This window comes from Hyla sarda, chromosome 3, assembly GCF_029499605.1.
Source record: "Hyla sarda isolate aHylSar1 chromosome 3, aHylSar1.hap1, whole genome shotgun sequence".
Lineage (NCBI taxonomy): Eukaryota > Metazoa > Chordata > Amphibia > Anura > Hylidae > Hyla > Hyla sarda.
In genome coordinates this window covers 129168270-129192327 of record NC_079191.1, presented here as the reverse complement: position 1 = coordinate 129192327, position 24058 = coordinate 129168270, and the positions used below count along the sequence as shown (strand labels likewise).

Here is a 24058-nt window from a genome sequence, read left to right as displayed (position 1 = left end):
CACTATGCCATTAATAAAAGTGAAATACATCTCATATAATAGATACTCAATATTCTAATCCTTATGTGCAAAAGAATATATGAATCAGTAAATCACTAATTCTATGATAAAGTGGCCAGTGCATACAGGAGATTTGTAACATCAAGTACAGGGCATAGTACAGAATAATATATAGCAGCAAATAACAACATATAGGTATAAACAAGTGTAATATGCCATACCAATCAATCTGAGGTGCGCAAGATATGCTCCGGGATGTCCCCCCACCTTAAACTCCGACGCGTTTCGCCAAGCTTTCTCTAGGAGTAATGAGGTGGGGGACATGTGGGACTTATATAGTGCCATTAATTAAAATTTTGGCCAATATCTAACCTTTAGGGTGGCGCCATAGGTATATGGCGCTTTCGTCCACACGCGGCCTCAGCATACGCCACCGCGATCCTCCCGTCGACTTCCGCATTCGGCCGCCATAAGCGATGTCAAGCGCAAGCCGAGAGGCGGCGTCCCGGCAGCGTGAGCCGGGCGCATGCACACGCAAGCGCTCAACGTCACTCGGCCATATAGGATACTGGCAATTGCCAGGATCTCCTGAGGATCAAGGAAACAGCCTATCATTTTGAGTATATAAAAAGTAAATAGCTGAATGTGTATGGGAGAGTATGAGGCGGTATGTGTATAGTGGAAAGTGAATGACAAATGTACTAGAGAAATTGAGTGAAATTTTTTTTTTATTAATGCGGGTCAAAAAATAAATATGGGTCACAAAATAAATACAAAACAAACGTGAACGGCACAATATATACACTGCAAACATGAGATAACCCAAAATAATTTATGTTAAAAATATGTGAATGACATAAAATATAAATAAATAAATAATGAATAATAGATAGAAAATAAAAATTATGACAAAAAGTGGGCTAAATATAAGTCATCATGTCACGATTCGGCAGGCTGGAGGTGGATCCTCTGTGTCAGAGAGGGATTGGCGTGGACCGTGTCGGTGGACCGGTTCTAAGTTGCTACTGGTTTTCACCAGAGCCCGCCGCAAAGCAGGATGGTCTTGCAGCGGCGGTAGCAACCAGGTCGTATCCACCGGCAACGGCTCAACCTCTCTTACTGCTGAGATAGGCATGGTACAAGGGATAAGGCAAGAGCAAGGTCGGACGTAGCAGAAGATCAGGGCAGGCAGCAAGGATCGTAGTCAGGGGCAACGGCAGGAGGTCTGGAACACAGGCTAGGAACACTCAAGGAAAGGCTTTCACTGGCACAAGGGCAACAAGATCCGGCGAGGGAGTGCAGGGGAAGTGAGGTATAAGTAGGGAGTGCACAGGTGAAGATACTGATTAGGCCTGCTGCGCCAATCAGTGGCGCAGTTGCCCTTTAAATCGCAGAGACCCGGCGCACGTGCCCTAAGGAGCGGGGCCGCGCGTGCCGGGACAACACAGACGGGGAACGGGTCAGGTACGGGAGCCGAGATGCGCATCGCGAGCGGGCGCGTCCCGCATCGCGAATCGCATCCTGGCTGGGAGCAATATCGCAGCGCACCCGGTCAGCAGGTCTGACCGGGGCGCTGTGAATAAGAGAACGCTGCGAGCGCTTCGGGGAGGAGCGGGGACCCGGAGCGCTCGGCGTAACACATCAGTATACAGTAATTCATCAGTGTGTAAAGAAAAAGACGTATATAAACAAATAGTTATACCTAGTTCATACATCTAATAAATAAAATAAAAAATTGCTTAAATGATGTGTGTATATGCATGTGAATACATATCTAAATAATATAAAAATATGTCAATTCATAATGTGAGAGATAAAGTATGAGATGTGAACAAAAATGAAAAATAAATGAATAAATAAACCTAATTCATACATCTACATGCATGTAATCAATAATATGCCAGACAGAAAAGAACAACTCAACTTCAGCAGCTGATAATTATTGGAAGGATTAAGATTTTTTAATAGAAGTAATTTACAAATCTGTTTAACTTTCTGGAGCCAGTTGATATAAAAAAAAAATTTGCCTAGAATACCCCTTTAAGTTTTAATAACTATGAAATGCTTTTACTGGGCGACGTGATTATGAGAATGTTTTTTGTTTTTTTTTGCCACATATTGTACTTTATATTAGTGGTAAATCTTTGTTAATTCATGCAGCATTTTTGTGAAAAAAAACTATTGTAAAAAGTTAGAACATTTCTGATGTTTAAAAAATGTTTAAAACATTTTGTGGATCATGGCAATACCAAATTTATATAGGTTTTATGTTCTTTTTTCTTTTCTCAATGAAATCCTTTTTTTCCCCATTTTTGTATTGCCATGTTCTGACCAAAGGATAACATGTCAGATCGTGGGGGGTCCAGCCATCTCCGGGCCGGCGCTGCTGTGTTATGGACACGGAAGCCTGGGGTTGATGTCACACCGAGCTCTCTCCATTCATGTATATGGGAGGGGGCATGCGTCTGTGTACTAGCCAGCAGTAGTGTTGCTCGCGAATATTCGCAATTCGCGAATATAGCGCTATATATTCGTAATTACGAATATTCGTTTTTTTTTGTTTTTTTTTTCACAGTACACATCACAGTGATCATCCCTCTCTGCTTCCAGCTTGTGTGGTGTAAAGAAGGCTCTAATACTACTGTGTGAGACAGGTGTGCGAATTTTCGCATATGCGAAAATTTGCATATGCAACTTTTCTCTTATGCTAATTTTTGTATATGCAAATTTTCGCATATGTTAATTTTCGCAAACGCGAAAATAAAACGAGAATATTACTAATATGCGAATATTCGCGAATATGACGAATATTCGTCCATATATTCGCGAATATTCGCGAATTCGAATATGGCCTATGCCGCTCAACACTAGCCAGCAGCCAGACCCCTGGCGATCACACGTTATCCTTTTATCTTCTGGGGTGGAGTACGCCTTTAAAGACGTTGTGCTCTCCCACCTTCCATTTGAGGATGTCCCACTGATTCTCAATAGGGTTGTCTGGAGACATGGACGGCCAGTCCATCACCCTTCGTCTTGGAGAGATGCTTTTTGTCTTTATCATGTTGGAATACTGTCCAATGGTCCAGTTTTCAAAGGAAGCAGATCATGTTTTGCTTCAGTATCTCACAGTCCATGTTGTCATTCATGGTTTCCTCACTAAACTGTAGCTTCCCAGTGCCAGCAGCCCTCATGCAGCTCCAGACCATGACATTCCCACCACCAGGCTTGACACATTTGTCTTGTACTTCTCACCTGGTTTCCGCCACACAAGCTTGACATCATCTGAATCGAATAAGTTTATCTTGGTCTCATCGGACCACAGGACAGGGTTCCAGTAATCCACGTCCTTAGTCTGCTTCTCTTCAGCAAACTGTTCGCAGGCTTTCTTGTGCTTTATCTTTAGAAGATGCTTCCTTCTGAGAAGACAGCCATGAAGACCAATTTAATGCTGTGTGCGGCGTATGGTCTGAGCGCTGACATGTTTACCCCTCACCCCTTTAACCTTTGCAGCAATGCTGGCATACATTTATTTCCTAACGTCAATCTCTGGATATGATGCGGAGCAAGTGCACTCAACTTCTTTGGTCAACCTGTGAGTGGAACCTGTCGTGTAAACCACTGTATGGTCTTGTCCACCATACGCAGCACAGATTCATTGGCGTCATTTCACAGGAATTTTTAATTAGCAGGACACTGCATATGGGTTTCCTCCTAGCATTCTCCCAGTTCTCTGGCAGGGAGCACATGGTAGGTGGTCACACTGGTGTGATGCTCTGTGGTGGCCATTATTGCTGTGATGCTTTGTCTGTGTGGTGGTGTGGCCCGGAGCCGGGGGCTTGGACAGGCAGCAGTGGCTCTGCCTGGCCACTGGGTCATTCATTCAACATTGGGGTCGCAAAGGCAGTGGTCGCCACCCAGCGCTACGATGGTGTTAGGTTAGGGACCCACTATGACTAGGTGGCCTTGATTTGGCGAGTGGGCTTGTACTTTTTGATCAAAATGGATACTAACAACCTGTTCGTTTTTGAAATTATGCTGAGAAGCAAGTAGATCAAAATACAAATTGTGGATGTGCGGCTATGTTACTGTTTCTCTGTTTTTGTTTCACATACTAAATGTTAACACAACACACATTAAGGGAGATTTATCAAAACCTGTGTTGTGGTGCAGTTGCCCATAGCAACCAATCAGATTGCATCTTTCATTTTTCACAGGCCTCCTTAAAAATGAAAGAAGCCATCTGATTGGCTGCTATGGACAACTGCACCACTATTTCTCTACACAGGTTTTGATAAATCTCCCACATTAAAGGGGTTATCCAGGAATAGAAAAACAGAGCTAATTTCTTTCAAAAATCACTCCCTGTCTGTCTCCAGGTTGGGTGTGGTTCTGAAGCTCAGTTCCATTGAAGTGAATGGAGCCAAGTTGTAATACCACACACAACCTGGGGACAGAAGTGGAGATGTTTTTGAAAGAAATTAGCTCTGGTTTTCTATTCCTGGATAATCCCTTCACATGTTATGTTCTCCACCAACGCATCAAATTTCCAACATATTTGATATATAGGTAGATCTCTTACCCAGCCTCATAGATAATCTCTTGCATTACATGATATAGAACCAATAATGTGTAACATGAAAATAGATCTGTTGTAGATGTTATGTTGTTAGTTAATACTGTACACTATATAAGTATAGCCAAAGTGGCTTTTGGGCTAATCTGCACTTAAAAGGTCACATATTGTTTCCTACAATACTGTAATGTTTCAATTCACCATGTAACAAAGGAAGGAATGCTAGAATAACAGTAATTAAGTCTACTGACCTTGAGCGGTGACATACACATTGAGTGTCAAATTGTGCTGCCCATGACAACAGCATAACAGCAATAGGCTCATCGTTAATCTGACAGCTACGGAATGTGAGAAGGTAGACTCACTGCTGAATGCACAGACTGTACCTTGTTTCCACTGAGCTGCACTTGCACAGCAATTATAGCAATGTCTAAGCAAATGGAAATTGCATGGAAACTGCTTGATCTTCATGACTCCATCTCACTTTCCAAATCTGAAAGACAATTTAGAAGAACAGGGGCTCTAAAGCAATGGCAGCTGGAGAGATGTCCACACTTAAATTCATCAGAAACTCACTCTCTGGAGGACAAAAAGACTTTACTGTACGAGGCTGCCTGGAAAGGGGATGCAGATAAAGTGAATACTTTGTTCAACTTTGGGATATCTGTAAACTGCCAGTAAGTTTATCACAGAATATACTAAGAATATGTTAAAAACATAGAAGGTGAAGATGAAGCAGATATATGCAATACATAAATAGTCTACATTTTAGTAGCAGTTCTAGCTGGCTGTAAAAGGTAAAAACTGTTATAATTAAAATTTATGCACCCCCATGAAGCTGGGTTTCCACAAAGGTTTTTTTCTGTCTTGTTTTGGAAAAGTGCGACTGCAGTGTTTGAGCCAAAGTCAGAAGTGAATCCGGCAAGGTGGAGAAGTATAAGCGATTTCTTTATATTTCCCATTCCTTTTGAATCACTCATGGCTTTGGTTAAAAAACTGCAGTGGCAGTTTTCTAAATAAAGAAATTAAGAAAAAAGAAAGAAAAAAAAACACCATGAAAGACTTGTGTGGAAACCTAGCCTTATGGAAACATTTAGGCACAGATCACAAATCTTATTAGATCACAGAACCTTAAATGCTTATACGACTTGAACTCTCATCATTTGCCAGCACTTCACCTCTAGTATGTGAAAATGTTAAAAAAAACTAACTATTTTATATTCGTGTGCTTAATATGGCACCAAAACATTTTCTTTATAGGTTTGTATTTAAAAAAAATGCTTAGCTTGTGTTCTACAGCTTCTGTCATCAGTAAAGTCCATCAGAGAAGCAATTTTGATGGACCTCTTATCAACTTTACTTTCCTCTCCTGAAGAAAGTTTTAAGCTGGTGTATGACCACATTAAAGTTAAGAAAGGCTCATCCCTTCTAGGATTACCTTTACTGTAAACAAACATTTAATCAGTAAAGACGAATGGATAAAGGGGAGCATTCATCATTGTAGGTGTAAGTGCAGCATTTTTTACACCATTTTTTGTGTGCTGGTAATGTGTAGGAGAACCAATTTTTTTTTAATGGTAGCACAGCATTTGATACATTTTGTGCAGATACACATTTTCTAAAATCTCACTCTTCACGTACACTAAAAAGCTAAGCTAAGTCTGAGCTTTTGTCGTTTAGAGACTTTTTGGTGGCTTTGTGCCTCTCTTTGCGTCTTTTCACAAAAAGGCGCAGTTCATAAAACCCGTTCATATCATGCATTTTGCCAAAATCAGTGGATTAGAACTCAAAATCAGCAGAAATGTGTAAATCAAGAGGCGCAAAAAAAAAAAACACTTGCGCCAAAATAGCATTAAATATAGACGGGAGGGGTTAAATACAATGATAAATACCGGCCATAGTGTTTGCACAATAATAAGTGCAAAGCAATAATAATAAAAAAATACTTTTCACATATATTCATAGACTTGAATGCTAGAAATACATAGTATTTGATTTATTGCCAAACACAAGTCTAAAAGTATCCATTTGGAGACCCTTTGGCTGTATTAAAAAGCACAGTTAACTACAATTTTTGCATGAAAGTGAATTAGGTGTGTAGCTTCATATACAGTGCATAGTGAAACTATTCGGCCCCATTGAACTTTTCAACCTTTTGCCACATTTCAGGCTTCAAACATAAAGATATAAAACTGTAATTGTTTGTGAAGTATCAACAAAAAGTGGGACACAATCATGAAGTGGAGCGAAATTTATTGGATATTTCAAACTTTTTCAACAAATAAAAAACAAAAAAATTGAGCGAGCAAACTTATTCAGCCCCTTTACTTTCAGTGCACCAAACTCTCTCCAGAAGTTCAGTGAGGATCTCTGAATGATCCAATGTTGACCTAAATGACTAATGATGATAAATAGAATCCACCTGTGTGTAATCAAGTCTCTGTATAAATGCACCTGCACTGTGATAGTCTCAGAGGTCCGAACACACCAGGCAGGTCCGAGATACTGTTCTGTAGAAGTTTAAAGCTGGATTTGGATACAAAAAGATTTTACAAGCTTTAAACATCCCAAGGAGCACTGTGCAAGCGATAATATTGAAATGGAAGGAGTATCAGACCACTGCAAATCTACGAAGACCTGACCGTCCCTCTTAACTTTCAGCTCATACAAGGAGAAGACTGATCAGAGATGCAGCCAAGAGGCCCATTATCACTCTGGATGAACTGCAGAGATCTACAGCTGAGGTGGAAGACTCTGTCCATAGGACAACAATCAGTCATATACTGCACAAATCTGGCCTTTATGGAAGAGTGGCAAGAAGAAAGCCATTTATTAAAGATATCCATAAAAAGTGTTGTTTAAAGTTTGCCACAAGCCACCTGGGAGACACACCAAACATGTGGAAGAAGGTGCTCTGGTCAGATGAAACCAAAATCGAACTTTTTGGCAACAATGCAAAAGGTTATGTTTGGCAAAAAAGCAACAGCTCATCACCCTGAACAAACCATCCCCACTGTCAAACATGGTGGTGGCAGCATCATGGTTTGGGCCTGCTTTTCTTCAGCAGGGACAGGGAAGATGGTTAGAATTGATGGGAAGATGGATGGAGCCAAATACAGGACCATTCTGGAAGAAAACCTGATGGAGTCTGCAAAAGACCTAAGACTGGGACGGAGATTTGTCTTCCAACAAGACAATGGTCCAAAACATAAAGCAAAATCTACAATGGAATGGTTCACAAATAAACATATCCAGGTGTTAGAATGGCCAAGTCAAAGTCCAGACCTGAATCCAATCGAGAATCTGTGGAAAGAACTGAAAACTGCTGTTCACAAACACTCTCCATCCAACCTCACTGAGGTCCAGCTGTTTTCAGTCTCTCGATGTGCAAAACTGATAGAGACATACCCCAAGCTACTTACAGCTGTAATGGCAGCAATAAGTGGCACTACAAAGTATTAACTTAAGGGGGCTGAATAATTTTGCACGCCCAATTTTTCAGTTTTTTACTTGTTAAAAAAAAGTTTGAAATATCCAATAAATTTTGTTCCACTTCATGATTGTGTCCCACTTGTTGTTGATTCTTCACAAAAAATTACAGCTTTATATATTTATGTTCAAGGGGGCCGAATACTTTCACTATACACTGTATCTTCCATATATGCTCCATAAGGTGCATAATTCCTTTTATAATAAGAAAATAAAATATAGTAAGGAATATATTGACAAGTACCCTTTAAAACATAAAGTCAAATGTTCCATTAACCTGCCTTTCACCTAGTCCTCCAGCAGATCACATCAGGTAAAGATCAGTATGAAAACAAAGTCTAAATGTGTTTTGACATTATCCAATTATGCCTTACAAATGTAAGCTTATTTGTTCTATAATGACATTAAAACATTACATTAAGTTATAGCTATGTAATACACATAATATGTGGCTCAAGTTACTAAATACCCAGATGAATAGCAGTCACAGACCAGTGCCTTCGGTGTTGCCGTTACTTGCCTCTTTATAGAAGTGAATAGAGTATTGAACAATGTTTCCAGTTATATATATGTGTTTGTGAACAAAGACTTGCAATTTCAACACAGTAAACAAACACCAAAGTAATTAATTTAATACATGATAACTTCATTGTACCTGCTTCTACTTGGCAAACAGCAATTTATTTGTATTAGAATATTACTCTGTAATCACTACTACAAAAACTACAACGTCTTTACTTTGTATAGAAAATACAGATACAATGAAACATGACGGGCAAGTTTACAAAGCAAACACGATTTTAAAAGGCATATGCTTATTGAGAATTTAAGAAGTACAATAAAAATATGTTTATTTAAGATAGCACACCTAGTACAAATTGTGTTACGTATGAAATCATAAAGATAGACTCAATATAAGGAGGTAACTGAATCATAATGCCAGTAAACGTGAACATTTAAGTGTGAATGTGATCACTTTTAGTTTTCTAATCTTGAAAAGATTTAAGAAGGGTTCTTGCACATGGAAAATCCAGATACACAGAGCCTGTACTTTGCACCCTGCCCCTAGTACTGAGCTGTATCTCCTCTGTGCACTGTTGTACAGGATATTCTTTTCCTAGAAGCAATGCATTTAATTCAATATATACAATGCATATGGAAAGTCTTTTTTCACATTTTGTTATTTTTCGGCCTTGTGTTAAAACGTAAAAAAAACATGTTTCCCCATCAATGTACACTTACACATAAAAACAATGTGAAAACTACATTTTAGAATGTTCTGTTAATTAAAAAATGTAAACAAATTATATACATAGGTATTCAGACCCTTTGCCTTAACAATCTTGTTCTGGGGGCCTTCAATTTCTCTTGATAATTTTTTAGATGTTTCTACACTTTGATTGGAGTCACCTGTGGTAGATTTAGCTGATTGGCAAAATTAGCATATTTAAAATTGTCCTCTTCTGACCCCCTATAACTTTTTTATTTTTCTGTATAAAGGGATGTGTAAGGGCTAACTTTTTTTGCTCTGATCTGTAGCTTTTATCAGTACCATTTTTGTTTTGATGTGAATTTTGTGATGAGGCACAGATCTGCACAAGGGTACAAAACCTTTCTGCTGTACCACAATGTTCCCAATTTACAGTGACCTATATAATTCTTAAATGGAAGAAATTTGGAACAACCAGGACTTTTCCCCAAGCTAGCTGCCCCAGCAAACTAAGCAGGGAGGGAGAAGGGCCTCGGTAAAATAGGTGAAACCCAATGGTCACTCTGACAGAGCTCCAAAGACCTTGTGTGCAGAAGAAACTTCCAAAAGAACAACCATCACTGCAGCACTCCACCAGTATGGGCTTTATGGTAGAGTGGCCAGAAAGAAGTGTCTTTTCAGTAAAAGACACACACACAAGCCTGTCTGGAGTTTGCAAAAATAGAAAGCCCCTAAAGGAATCTCAGACTGTGAGAAACAAAATTATCAGGTCTGATAAAACTAAGAATTTACTTTTTGTCCTAACTTCTAAGCATCAATTCTGAAGAACACCAGACACTGCTCATCACTTGCCCAATACAATCCCTACATTGAAGCATGGAGGTAGCAGCATCATGCTGTGGGGGTGTTTTTCTGGGACAAGGAGACTAGTCAGGGTTGAGGGAAAGCGGAATGGAGCAAAGTACAGAGATGTTTTGATGGAGAGTGCTCTGGATTACAGACTAGGCCGGAGGTTTACCTTTCAACAAGACAATGACCCTAAGCACACACTTGACTTCAAACCCCTTTGGACATCTCAGTAGATGGTCCCCATCCAACCTGACAGAGCTTAAGAGGGTACTACAGTGAAACAATTTATTTTAAATCAACTGGTGCCAGAAAGTTGAACAGATTTGTAAATTCATTTTCTTGAAAAATCCTTCCAGTACTTAGCTGCTGTTTACTACAGAGAAAGATCTTTTCTTTTTTCATTTCTTTTTTGTCTGACACCTCTGTCCATGTCAGGAACTGTCCAGAGCAGGAGAGGTTTTCTATGGGGAATTGCTCCTACTCTGGACAGTTCCCTACATGGACAGAGGTGTCAGCAGAGAGTACTGCGGTCAGACAGAAAGGAAATTCAAAAAGAAAAGAACTTTCTCTGTAGTAAACATCAGCTGATAAGTACTGGAAGGATTAAGATGTTTTAATAGAAGTAATTTACAAATCTGAGAACTGGAGAAGTACGAAGGTGGTCTGGTTAAAATCTGGCAATCTCTGTTCTTTTAGGTTTTTTTAGGAGGATTTCCATTTACCCCGTGAAGCGTTTTTTCAATACTTCCAGCTAAGGCATGCGATTGCTGCCCAGCAAAAGCATTTTTCTCTAAATATAACTAGTAATTCAGTTCTGGATTAAATAGTAAAAGAAAGGAAACAGGTGGGGTTTATTTCCAGAATATATCAACTATTTGCTATAAATAGAACAGTGGAAATCCGTCCTCAATAATGTCCCAAGCCAAGCATTAGGGGAAGGGGTGAGATTAACACAATTATATATTCTTTTTAGAACTTATAGAACCCCTGCCCTTCTTTTTAAAATGGCATACAGAAAGGACGCAAAATGCCCTCGGTGTCTGCAAGATCCCGCAGATATTACACATATGCTTTGGGGTTTCTCATACATCCAAAGCTACTGGAAATTAATTACAGAATATATTGGGATTGTATGGGAAATTAATATACCTATTGAACTTGAAATCTGTATATTGGGATACCTTGATAATTTAAATATACCAGATCACACTAAAACAGCTCTTGGCAGACTACTATACAATGCCAGAAAACTAATAGCCCAGTTCTGGAAAGACTCAAAAACCCCAACTATAAAATTATTTATTAAAAAGATGGAGAAGGTGGTGGCATGGGAGAAAGCTATATATGTAAAAAGGGGACTAGCAGATACATTTAGTTTGATTTGGAACAGGTGGATAAATAGATTGTGATGCTGGTCTTGGATTCAGAGAGGAGGTTTTCCCCTTATATATCCCCTTTTCCCCTTTTTTTTCTGGGGCTTTTGAAGCCCTCGGGCCATCAAGACAGTTTTTTGGAAGCCCACAATAATATATTTTTCTTGTAGTTAGAACGTACATCCAAATATTTAAAGGAGATGTCCAGTGCAGACTATTGCTATTCCATCCTGCCCAGGCTACAAAATAAGAGAAAACAAAAACTTTCACTTACCTTCCTACGTTCCCCCGGAGCTCCGCAATAGCTGATCGGTCGGCCGGGCTGTCTACTTACTACTTTCCTTAGCCTGGTATGTCACACTGCGCTTCAGCCTATCACCGGCCGAGGCGGGACATCGCTGCGGCCAGTGATAGGCTGATAGGCTGAAGCGACGGGCTTAAGGAAGTAGGAAGCAGGGGGAACGTAGGAAGGTAAATGAAAGTTTGTTTTCTCTTTTTTGCAGCCCAGGCAGGATGGAATAAGAATAGTCCGCACCGGACACCTCCTTTAATGTCTTATGTATGACCAAAAATATGGTTTTTATGTTTATTGTTCTAATATTCTGTAAGGATATGCAATGACTAATAAAAGTAAAAAAAAAAATAAAAAAAAAGTTATTTACAAATCTGTATAACTATCTGGCACCAGTTGATTTAAAATAAATTGTTTTTCACCGGAGTACCCCTTTAAGAGGAGCTCAGGTGGCACAATAGCACTATGGGTCCCCGTAATGGCCGCCACTCCCACCGAGCGTGAGCGAAGGCTGCGCGCGGGAGTCGGGGATGCTGGCGGGGAGGCAGGAGCAGAGGAGGGAGACCTTCTGAGGTAGTGTGCGATCCCCTTTGTGGGAGTCTGAGTGGGGGGAACTGTCAGCAGGTTCTTCCAATGCCGGCGGGTGCCTCTCTTCATGGGGCAAAGCGCTGGGAGTAGCTAATAGAGCAGGTTATGCGGCCATGAGGGACAGAGCTCCGTAATCAAGCGGACATTCTCAGTGGCGGCAAGCCACGCCCTCCAGATTAAGATTTTTTAATAGAAGTAATTTACAAATCTGTTTAACTTTCTGGAACCTGTTGATTGTCACGATGCCGGCTGGCAGGAGGTGGATCCTCTGTGCCAGAGAGGGATAGCGAGGACCGTGCTAGTGGACCGGTTCTAAGACACTACTGGTTTTCACCAGAGCCCGCCGCAAAGCGGGATGGTCTTGCTGCGGCGGTAGTGACCAGGTCGTATCCACTAGCAACGGCTCACCTCTCTGGCTGCTGAAGATAGGCGCGGTACAAGGGAGTAGGCAGAAGCAAAGTCGGACGTAGCAGAAGGTCGGGGGCAGGCGGCAAGGTTCGTAGTCAGGGGAGATAGCAGAAGTTCTGGTACACAGGCTTTAAACACACAAAACGCTTTCACTAGGCACAAGGGCAACAAGATCCGGCAAGGAAGTGCATGGGAGGAGGATAGATATAGTCAGGGACCAGGTGGAAGCCAATTAAGCTAATTGGGCCAGGCACCAATCATTGGTGCACTGGCCCTTTAAGTCTCAGGGAGCTGGCGCGCGCGCGCCCTAGAGAGCGGAGCCGCGCGCGCCAGCACATGACAGCAGGGGACGGGAACGGGTAAGTGACCTGGGATGCGATTCGCGAGCGGGCGCGTCCCGCTGTGCGAATCGCATCCCCAACGGCCATGACAGAGCAGCGCTCCCGGTCAGCGGGACTGACCGGGGAGCTGCAGGGAGAAAGACGCCGTGAGCGCTCCGGGGAGGAGCGGGGGCCCGGAGCGCTAGGCGTAACATTGATTTAAAAAAAAAAAATGTTTTCCAGTGGAGTATCCCTTTAATTGCATTTTTTCCAGAGTCCCATATGTTAGAGCCACCACTTCAGATAGCTCACACTTCACCTTTTACAAACGGCTGGTGCACAGGTTCCATATGCTGCATAGGTCTCATATATCACAGCAAACAGTAATTAATCCACAGTTCATGAATTATGAATGTCCCATTCAATGCACACTTGTGCTTGTCACATCTATTGTAATGGTCATATAGACTAGTAGTAGATCATATAAAACACAGTCCACTTCTATATTACAACAATCCCAATCACTGCATCAATGCTTGACCCTTAAATTCTTTTTTGTAATCTATATATATAAAACTCAACGTGTGTGTGTGTGTATGTATGTGTGTATGTTCCAGCATCATGTCTAAACGGCTTAAGATATTAACATGAAACTTGACACACATGTTACTTATATGTCAACAACAAACATAGAATAGGTGATTTAACCCTTACCCACCCCGATTTGCCAGGGGCGGGGTTTATGTTTAAAGTCCCATACAAGTCAATGGGAAATATATGTTACTGCATAACTTCCAAACGGCTGGAGATATTTCCATAATACTTGGTCACATGTTACTTATATGTCCACTTAAAATATAGGATAGTTAATTTAACCCTTAACTACCCCCATTTGTGAGGGTCAGGGCTTTTGTTTATAGTCCCATGCAAATCAATGGGAAATGAATGTTCTCACATAACTTCCGTACAGCTGGAGATATTTCAATACCTGGTACACATATTATGGGTCAGGATAGGAGGTCAAGATAGGAGGTCGGGATAGGAGGTCGGGATAGGAGGTCGCGATAGGAGGACGGGATAGGAGGTCGGGATAGGAGGTCGCAAAAGGAGGTCGCGATAGGAGTACAGGATAGGAGGACGGGATAGGAGGACGGGATAGGAGGACGGGATAGGAGGACGGGATAGGAGGTTGGGATAGGAGGTTGGGATAGGAGGTCGAGATATGAGGTTGGGATAGATGGACTGGATAGGAGCATGGGATAGGAGGTCAGGATAGGAGGTTGAGATAGGAGGTCAAAATAGGAGCAGGGGATATGAGGATGGGATAGGAGGTCAGGATAGGAGGTTGAGATAGGAGGTTGGGATAGATAAATTGGATAGGAGGACGGGATAGGAGGTAGGGATTGGAGGTCGGGATTAGAGATCGGGAGAAGAGGTCTGGATAAGAGGTCGAGATAGGAGGTCGGGATAGGAGGTCAGGATAGTAGGTCGGGATAGGAGGTCGAGATAAGGATAGGAGGACGGGATAGGAGGTAGGGATAGGAGGTCGAGATAGGAGGTCGAGATAGGAGGACGGGATAGGAGGACGGAATAGGAGGTCGGGATAGGAGGTCGGGATAGGAGGTCTAGATAGGAGGACGGGATAGGAGGACAGGATAGGAGGTCAAGATAGGAGGTCAAGATAGGAAGTCGAGATAGGAGGTCAAAATAGGAGGACGGGAAAGGAGGTCGGGATAGGAGATCGAGATAGGAGGACGGGATAGAGGGTCGGGATGGGAGGTCAGGATAGGAGGTCGAGAGAGGACGAGATAGGAGGATGGGATAGGACGGGATAGGAGGACGAGATAGGAGGTCGGCATAGGAGGTCGGGATAGGAGGTCGGGATAGGAGATCGAGATAGATGGACTGGATAGGAGGACTGGATAGGAGATTGGGATAGGAGATTAGGATAGGAGGTCAGGATAGGAGGTCGAGATAGGAGGTCGAGATAGGAGCAGGGTATATGAGGATGGGATAGGAGGTCAAGATAGGAAGTTGGGATAGATGGATTGGATAGGAGGATGGAATAGGAGGTCAAGATAGGAGGTCAAGATAGGAGGACGGGATAGGAGGACGGGATAGGAGGACAGGATAGGAGGTCGGGATAGGAGGACGGGATAGGAGGTCAAGATAGGAGGCCGAGATAGGAGGACGAGATAGGAGGACGAGATAGGAGGACGGGATAGGAGGACGAGATAGAAGGATGGGATAGGAGGTTGGGATAGGAGGAAGGGATAGGAGGACAGGATAGGAGGTCAGGATAGGAGGTCGGTATAGGAGGACGGGATAGGAGGACGGGATAGTTGGTTGAGATATGACAACAATATATGAGGACGGGATATGAAGTCAAAACTTCCTCCTTTGTTTATTTTCCTTCCCATCAAGGATTAGGAAGGAAAAAACGGGCAACGCCGGGTACTCAGCTAGTCCACAATAAAGCAGTTGTACTTATTGCCCCTTCACTGCAATTCATGTAAACATCTTTTATATTGCATTTAGCTGTTGTTAGGATTCGACAGGCTGGAGGTGGATCCTCTGTGTCAGAGAGGGATTGGCGTGGACCGTACCGGTGGACCGGTCCTAAGTTGCTACTGGTATTCACCAGAGCCCGCCGGAAAGCGGGATGGTCTTGCTGCGGCGGTAGCAACCAGGTCGTATCCACCGGTAACGGCTCAACCTCTCTGACTGCTGAGACTGGCGTGGTACAGAAGGACAAGGCAAGAGCAAGGTCGGACGTAGCAGAAGGTCAGGGCAGGCAGCAAGGGTCGTATTTAAGGGCAACAGCAGAAGGTCTGGAACACAGGCTTGGGACATACACAAAACGCTTTCACTGGCACAAGGCAACAAGATCCGGCCATGCTGGGAAGGGGAAGTGAGGTTATAAAGGCGTGGAGCAGGTGGGAGCTAATTACACTGATTGGGCCAGGCATCAATTAGTGGTGCACTGGCCCTTTAAATCTTAGAGAGCTGGCGTGCGAGCACCCTAGAGAGCGGAGCCGCGCGCGCCAGGACGTGACAGCCAGGGACCGGGACAGGTGAGCAGATTGGGATTCATCCCCGCCGGCAGTGTCAGTGCAGCGCTCCCGGTCGGCGTAACAGTACCCCCCCCCCCCCTTAGGTCTCCCCCTCTTTTTATCTGCTTGTCCCTTCATATGAGACGAGGCCATAGGGAGCGACTCTTGAGTTTCCTCCCAGATGAAAGAGAAGTCCTGGGTAACTTCATCAACGGCAGGCAATCCAGAAGAAGTGGGAATGGGGAGGGGGGGCAGAGGGTGAAGCTTGCCACGGGGCAGAGTGTTACCAGGAAGGGGGCTATGAGGAGGCAAGATCTCTGCTTGCTTTTTGCCGAAAAAATCTGAAAAATCCTGGTAAGCCTTGGGAGGGACCGGTAAGGGTGGAACCACAGGAGTTAGACAAATGGGAGCAGATGTGAGGCATCGTTTGCGACAAGAAGGACCCCAATTTTTGATCTCCCCGGTGGTCCAGTCAAGGGTGGGAGAATGACGTTGGAGCCATGGCAGACCGAGGAGGACTTCAGAGGTGCAGTTGGGCAGAACAAAAAATTCAATTTTTTCGTGATGCAGTCCAATGCTCATAGGCAGGGGTTCTGTGCGGTAACGCACAGTGCAGTGCAATTTTTCTCCGTTGACAGAAGAAATGTAGAGCCGCTTGACGAGACGGGTTACTGGGATGCTGAACCTATTAACAAAAGAGGCCAAAATAAAATTTCCTGCAGAACCAGAGTCCAAGAAGGCCACAGCTGAGAAGGAGGAGTTGGCAGAAGGAGAAATCCGCACAGGCACAGTGAGACGAGGAGAAGCGGAATTCACACCAAGGGACGCCACTCCCATGTGAACAGGGTGCGTGCGTTTCCCAGACGCGGAGGCAAATAGGGCAGTCCATTAGGAAATGTTCGGTAGTAGCTCAGTACAGGCATAAGTTTTTATCTCTGCGACGAGACCTCTCTTCATGGGTCAGGCGAGACCGATCCACTTGCATAGCCTCCTCGGCGGGAGGCACAGGGGTAGATTGCAAAGGATACTGGGAGAGAGGTGCCCAGAGATCAAGGTCCTTTTCCTGGCGGAGTTCCTAGTGTCTTTCAGAAAAACGCATGTCGATGCGGGTGGCCAAATGAATAAGTTCAGACAGGTTAGCAGGAATTTCTTGTGCGGCCAGTACATCTTTGATGTTGCTGGATAAGCCTTTCTTGAAGGTCGTGCAGAGGGCCTCATTGTTCCAGGCTAGCTCAGAGGCGAGGGTACGAAACTGGATGGCGTATTCTCCTACAGAAGAACTTCCTTGGACCAGGTTCAGCAAAGCAGTCTCGGCAGAGGAGGCCCGGGCTGGTTCCTCGAAGACACTACGGACTTCAGCGAAGAAGGACTGGACAGTGGCTGTGGCAGGATCATTGCGGTCCCAGAGCGGTGTGGCCCATGACAAGGCCTTTCCAGACAAAATACTAACTACAAAAGCCACCTTAGACCGTTCTGTAGGAAATTGGTCCGACAACATCTCCAAATGTAGGGAACATTGAGACAGGAAACCACGGCAGAGTTTAGAGTCCCCATCAAATTTGTCCAGCAGGGACAAGCGGAGGTTAGGAGCGGCCACTCGCTGCGGAGGAGGTGCAGGAGCTGGCGGAGATGGTTGCTGCTGTAGCTGTGGCAGAAGTTGCTGTAGCATGGCGGTCAACTGCGACAGCTGCTGTCCTTGTTGGGCAATCTGTTGGGATTGCTGGGCGACCACCATAGATAGGTCAGCGAGACTTGGCAGCGGAACCTCAGCGGGATCCATGGCCGGATCTACTGTTAGGATTCGGCAGGCTGGAGGTGGATCCTCTGTGTCAGAGAGGGATTGGCGTGGACCGTACCGGTGGACCGGTTCTAAGTTGCTACTGGTATTCACCAGAGCCCGCCGCAAAGCGGGATGGTCTTGCTGCGGCAGTAGCAACCAGGTCGTATCCACCGGTAACGGCTCAACCTCTCTGACTGCTGAGACTGGCGTGGTACAGAAGGACAAGGCAAGAGCAAGGTTGGACGTAGCAGAAGGTCAGGGCAGGCAGCAAGGGTCGTAGTCAGGGGCAACAGCAGGTCTGGAACACAGGCTTGGGACATACACAAAATGCTTTCACTGGCACAAGGCAACAAGATCCGGCCATGCTGGGAAGGGGAAGTGAGGTTATAAAGGCGTGGAGCAGGTGGGAGCTAATTACACTGATTGGGCCAGGCACCAATTAGTGGTGCACTGGCCCTTTAAATCTCAAAGAGCTGGCGCGCGCGCGCCCTAGAGAGCGGAGCTGCGCGCGCCAGGACGTGACAGCTGGGGACCGGGACAGGTGAGCAGATTGGGATGCGACCCGCGAGCGGGCGCGTCCCGCTATGCGGATCGCATCCCCGCCGGCAGTGTCAGTGCAGCGCTCCCGGTCAGCGGGTCTGACCAGGGCGCTGCAGAGAGGAGAACGCCGCGAGTGCTCCGGGGAGGAGCAGGGACCCGGAGCGCTCGGCGTAACAGCTGTATTCATGTAAACATCTTCAATATTGCACTTAGCTGTATCCGCCAAAGCAGTTGCTGTTTTTTAATGTTCTGGCTCCAGTCACATTATCCTCAGAGATGCTACGCATTACATCTTTTCGGACTCGTCAGGGATCAGATTCCAGCGTTTTATGCATCAGTTTATATGGCGTCCGTATAAAGGACATAGTATATGCATCAATATATGCTTGATCATAAGTAATTCACATTGGAGGAATCCAAATGCATAAAGTGCACTAATTTAATTTGAATAGTGTGTTAAGCAACACTGTGAACTGTTACCACCGCAATACGGAGCCAACAACTAGTAGGCGAGAGCGGTAGCTGGTGGCGGCCATTTCACTATTTATTTGATATCACGTTTTTATTTTTAATTGCCAAATAATTTTAATATAAAGAAGATAAAAGCAAAGTTTTAAAGGTTTCCTATTTTTCTATCTATTTTTTGTAGTATCATTATCATCAGTATCATCTGCACTACATGCCTGTACCAACAGGTTATTTACTAAATATTTTTTATTCTGAAGGTCCATACCGTTACAACAATACCCAAATTATAGCTTTTATAAGGTTTTACTTCTTTAAAAATATTATAACTTTTAGTACGAAAATTAGCATGTTTAAAATTGCCCTCTTCTGACCCCTATAATTTTTTTTCTGTATACAGGGATGTGTGAGGGATAACTTTTTGCCCCTTAATCTAAAGTTTTTATCAGTCCCATTTTTGTTTTGATTGGAGTTTTTTGATTGCTTTTTATAAAAAAATTTAGGGTATACAAAGTGACAAAAAATACATAATTGTTTACTTTGGTATTTTTTTACTTTATTGACCATGCAGTTTAATTAACTTCATATTTTTATATACAGCCTATGGCTGGACCTCACAGGCTGCCGTACTAGGCACATAGGAGGCCATCAGCTGGCCTCCTGCTGCCATGGCAACCCAAGAGACCCTGCGATTGTATCGCGGGATCGCCGTTAGTGAACAGGACTGATGACCGCATCTATGGGGTTAATGCTGCTGAGACGGCATGACCTTGTCTCTGCAGCTGCGGCGGGACTCTAGTTGTGTCTGAGAGCTGGGTTCTGCCGGTGCACTCCTGCAGTGCATCGCACTGAGCAGGATATCGCCAGGACGTATTCATACTTTCAGTTGCAATAACATGTAGGCAACTGGGACGTATTAATACGTCCTGGGGCAGGAAGCAGTTAATGCCGGTCATCACCGCGATTGGTGATGTCCAGCATTAGCCACGTGTCCTGACATCCCGCTCTCATGCGCACTCAGCTTCTAGAAGATAGTACATGTACACCATGCAGCCTTAATGGGTTAAACACCGCGAGTATGTCCTTGATCCATCCTTGTGGTATATTCTTATACAATTTCCTGCAATTCTGATACAAGTGTAAAAAATAATATTGCACTGTGAAGTCACAATGGGGCATTGTGATTTCATATTCTTATACTGTGATGTCACAATCGGGGATTGTAATATCATAATGGGGAACTGTGCCACATTCATACATTGTGATGTCACATTTCAGTATCAAGCATGAGAATGCATCTGCAATGTGAAACAGTTGTTGCTGAAACCATGATGACCATCTAACGTCTTTGTGAACCTGCTGCAGGCTTTGAATGGATTTAGAATATAGTCTGTTGAATTTATGCATAGTGGTGAGTGCAACTGTTGTTTGTTTTTGGAATTGCTACAAAAGACTTGTAGATTCCATGAGCAGAGTTCTACAGTCACGCTACTAAAGTCTCTTCCTGCTTCCTTTTTTCTTTTTACCTGTTAAACTACTAATCTCATCAGGTAGTACTATCTGTGTTTCTGCCCCTAAACTGCATAATGGAGCATTGTAATGTCACTTTCAGACATTGTACACAGTGGGTTACTATGATGTCGCAATGGGGAATTGTGATGACACTATGGAGCACTGTGATATGAAGATGATGTTTACTGACATTAAAAAATAGTGTAGGCATTCAAACAATAATGCTGGGTTTTAATCCTCCATCCACATCTTTATGAAGACTGGAGGCATTACTTTAAGGATGCTTGCACTTCTTTTATGTCAATAAACATTTAAGTTCTTTTTGCTGTTGTCAAATCTGCCTCTTTCAGTTTATGTGATTGCTGGCAGACTGACTTTGTATCTACCTAATGCTGATATTGATAGCAGATTTTTGTGCTGTTGGACTTTTTTTTTCACTGGGGCACTGTGATGTTACATTCAGACATTGTAATGTCACAATAGGGATTGTGGTGTCACACAATAGGAATTGTGATGTCACATTCAGACATTTAAAGTCACAATGGTGCATTGTGATGGGAAATTTTGATGTCACCCATGGGTATTGTGATGTTACAATGTTGCACTGTGATGTCACATTTAGATATTGTAACATCACAAAGGGGCATAATGATGACAAAAAGGAGAATTGTGATGTCACATTCAGTCATTGTGATGAAAAAATTGGGGATTATGATGTCACAATTGGGGATGGGGTACTCTAATGTCACAATGAAGAATTCTGATGTCACATTTAGACACTGTAATGTCACAATGGGGAATTCTGATGTCAAAATTGTGATGTGATTGTGATGTCAAAATTGGGCACTGTGATGTTCTATTCAGACATTGTAATGTCCTATTCGAGCATTGTGATGTAACAGTGGGACATGTGATTTAACATGCACATATTGTGATGTCACAATCAGGCATTGTGCTGTCACATAGGGATATTATGTTGTCACATTCAGGCATTGTGATGTCACAATTGGGAATTGTGGTGTCACAATAAGGTAACTGATGTCACATTTGACTACTGTGATTTCACAATCAGGGATTGTGATGACATAATCAGGAATTGTTATGTCACATGGGGCACCAACAGCACCAAAGAATGCCTTGTTGGTCTATAGAGTCTGTGGGGTGCATGGTAAGCCGGTAAGTTGCCATTACAATATATTATATATTATCTGTTGGACTCTCTTTGGAATCTTACAATACACTTGAAGTTCAAAGCCTTAATTTATTGGTATCCAAATGCAAGAAAGTTTGATATTTCAACCCCATTTGGTCTTAGTCAGGCATGCTTGACAAAGACCAATGGGTTTTAAACATCCCTTTTTTGTATTTGGATATTGTCGCACTGTTAGGATTCGGCAGGCTGGATGTGGATCCTCTGTGTCAGCGAGGGATTGGCGTGGACCGTGTCAGTGGACCGGTTCTAGGTTGCTACTGGTATCCACCAGAGCCCGCCGCAAAGCGGGATGGTCTTGCTGCGGCGGTAGCAACCAGGTCATATCCACCGGCAACGGCTCAACCTCGCTGACTGCTGAGAAGGCGTGGGACAGAAGGACTAGACAGAGGCAAGGTCAGACGTAGCAGAAGGTCGGGGCAGGCGGCAAGGTTCGTAGTCAATGGAGATAGCAAAAGGTCAGGAACACTGGTAAGGCAAACACTGTAAACGCTTTCTCTAGGCACAAGGGCAACAAGATCCAGCAAGGAAGGGATGGGGAAGTGAGGTTATATAGACAGGTGCACAGGTGGAAGCTAATCATACTGATTGGGCCAGGCACCAATCATTGGTGCACTGGCCCTTTAAATCTTAGAGAGCTGGCTAGGACGTGACAGCCAGGACGTGACAGCCGGGGACCGGGACAGGTGAGTGACTTGGGATGCGATTCGCGAGCGGGCGCATCCCGCTATGCAAATCGCATCCCCGCTGGCAGTGTCAGTGCAGTGCAGCGGGTCTGACCGGGGCGCTGCAGAGAGAGGAACGCCGCGAGTGCTCCGGGGAGGAGCAGGGACCCGGAGCGCTCGGCGTAACAGTGCCCCCCCCTTAGGTCTCCCCCTCTTTTTTGTCCGGTTGTCGCTTCACATGGGACAAGGACATTGGGAGCGATTGTAGAGTTTCCTTCTGGAAGACAGAGAAGTCCTGGGTATACTCATCAAAGGCAGGCAGTTCAGAAGGAGTGAGAATGGGGAGGGGGGGCAGAGGGTGAAGCTTGGCACGGGGCAGAGTGTTACCAGGACGGGGGCTATGAGGAGGCAAAATCTCTGCTCGTTTATTGCAAAAAACCTCGGCATAGTCCTGATAGGCCTTGGGGAGACCAGGTATAGGAGGAGACACTGAGGTTTGACTGACGGGACTGGGAGCAGACGTGAGGCATTTTTTGTGGCAAGAAGCACCCCAGCTCTTGATCTCCCCGGTGGTCCAGTCAAGGGTAGGAGAGTGGCGTTGGAGCCATGGCAGACCGAGGAGGACTTCAGAGGTGCAGTTGGGCAAAACAAAAAGTTCAATTTTTTCGTGATGCAGTCCAATGCTCATGAGCAGGGGTTCTGTGCGGTAACGCACAGTGCAGTCCAATTTTACTCCGTTGACCGAGGAAATGTAGAGCGACTTGACGAGAGGGGTCACAGGGATGTTGAACTTATTAACAAAAGAGGCCAAAATGAAATTTCCCGCAGAACCAGAGTCCAAGGAGGCCACAGCTGAGAAGGAGGAGTTGGCAGAAGGAGAAATCCGCACGGGCACAGTGAGACGTGGAGAAGCAGACTTCATACCAAGAGATGCCACTCCCACGTGAGCTGGGTGCGTGCGTGCGTTTCCCAGACGTGGAGGACGAATAGGGCAATCCACCAAGAATGTTCGGTACTAGCGCAGTACAGACATAAATTTTTATCTCTGCGGCGAGTCCTCTCTTCAAGGGTCAGACGAGACCGATCCACTTGCATAGCCTCCTCGGCAGGAGACACAGGGGTAGATTGCAAAGGATACTGTGATAGAGGTGCCCAGAGATCAAGGTCTTTTTCCTGGCGGAGCTCCCGGTGTCTTTCAGAAAAACGCATGTCAATGCAGGTGGCCAAATGGATAAGTTCATGCAGGTTGGCAGGAATTTCTCGTGCGCCCAGCACATCCTTGATGTTACTGGATAGGCCTTTTTTAAAGGTCGCGCAGAGGCCCTCGTTGTTCCAAGATAATTCAGAGGCGAGGGTACGAAATTGTATGGCGTATTCGCCTACAGAAGAATTTCCCTGGACCAGGTTCAGCAAGGCAGTTTCGGCAGAAGAAGCTCGGGCTGGTTCCTCGAAGACACTACGAACCTCAGCGAAGAAGGACTGTACAGTGGCAGTGACAGGATCATTGCGGTCCCAGAGCGGTGTGGCCCATGACAGGGCCTTCCCAGACAGGAGACTAACCACGAAAGCCACCTTCGACCGTTCTGTAGGAAATTGGTCCGACAACATCTCCAAATGTAGGGAACATTGTGACAGGAAACCATGGCAGAGTCTAGAGTCCCCATCAAATTTGTCCGGCAGGGACAAGTGGAGGCCAGGAGCGGGCACTCGCTGCGGAGGAGGTGCAGGAGC

At 44.4% G+C, this 24058-nt stretch overlaps 1 protein-coding gene across 2 annotated transcripts in view; it reads left to right on the top strand.

Annotated features, from left to right (window-relative positions):
• Nucleotides 1-24058, top strand: part of LOC130361708 (ankyrin repeat domain-containing protein 65-like) — a 214873-nt gene that overhangs the window by 161967 nt on the left and 28848 nt on the right. The window contains exon 1 of one of the 2 annotated variants that reach the window (XM_056565029.1): nucleotides 4976-5250. The exons of the other annotated variant lie outside the window; for it this stretch is intronic. Within the exon in view, the coding sequence (XP_056421004.1) occupies nucleotides 5000-5250 (251 nt within the window). The 5' untranslated portion in view covers nucleotides 4976-4999. Of the gene's footprint in view, nucleotides 1-4975; nucleotides 5251-24058 lie in introns of those variants that run through there. 2 annotated transcript variants of the gene reach the window in all.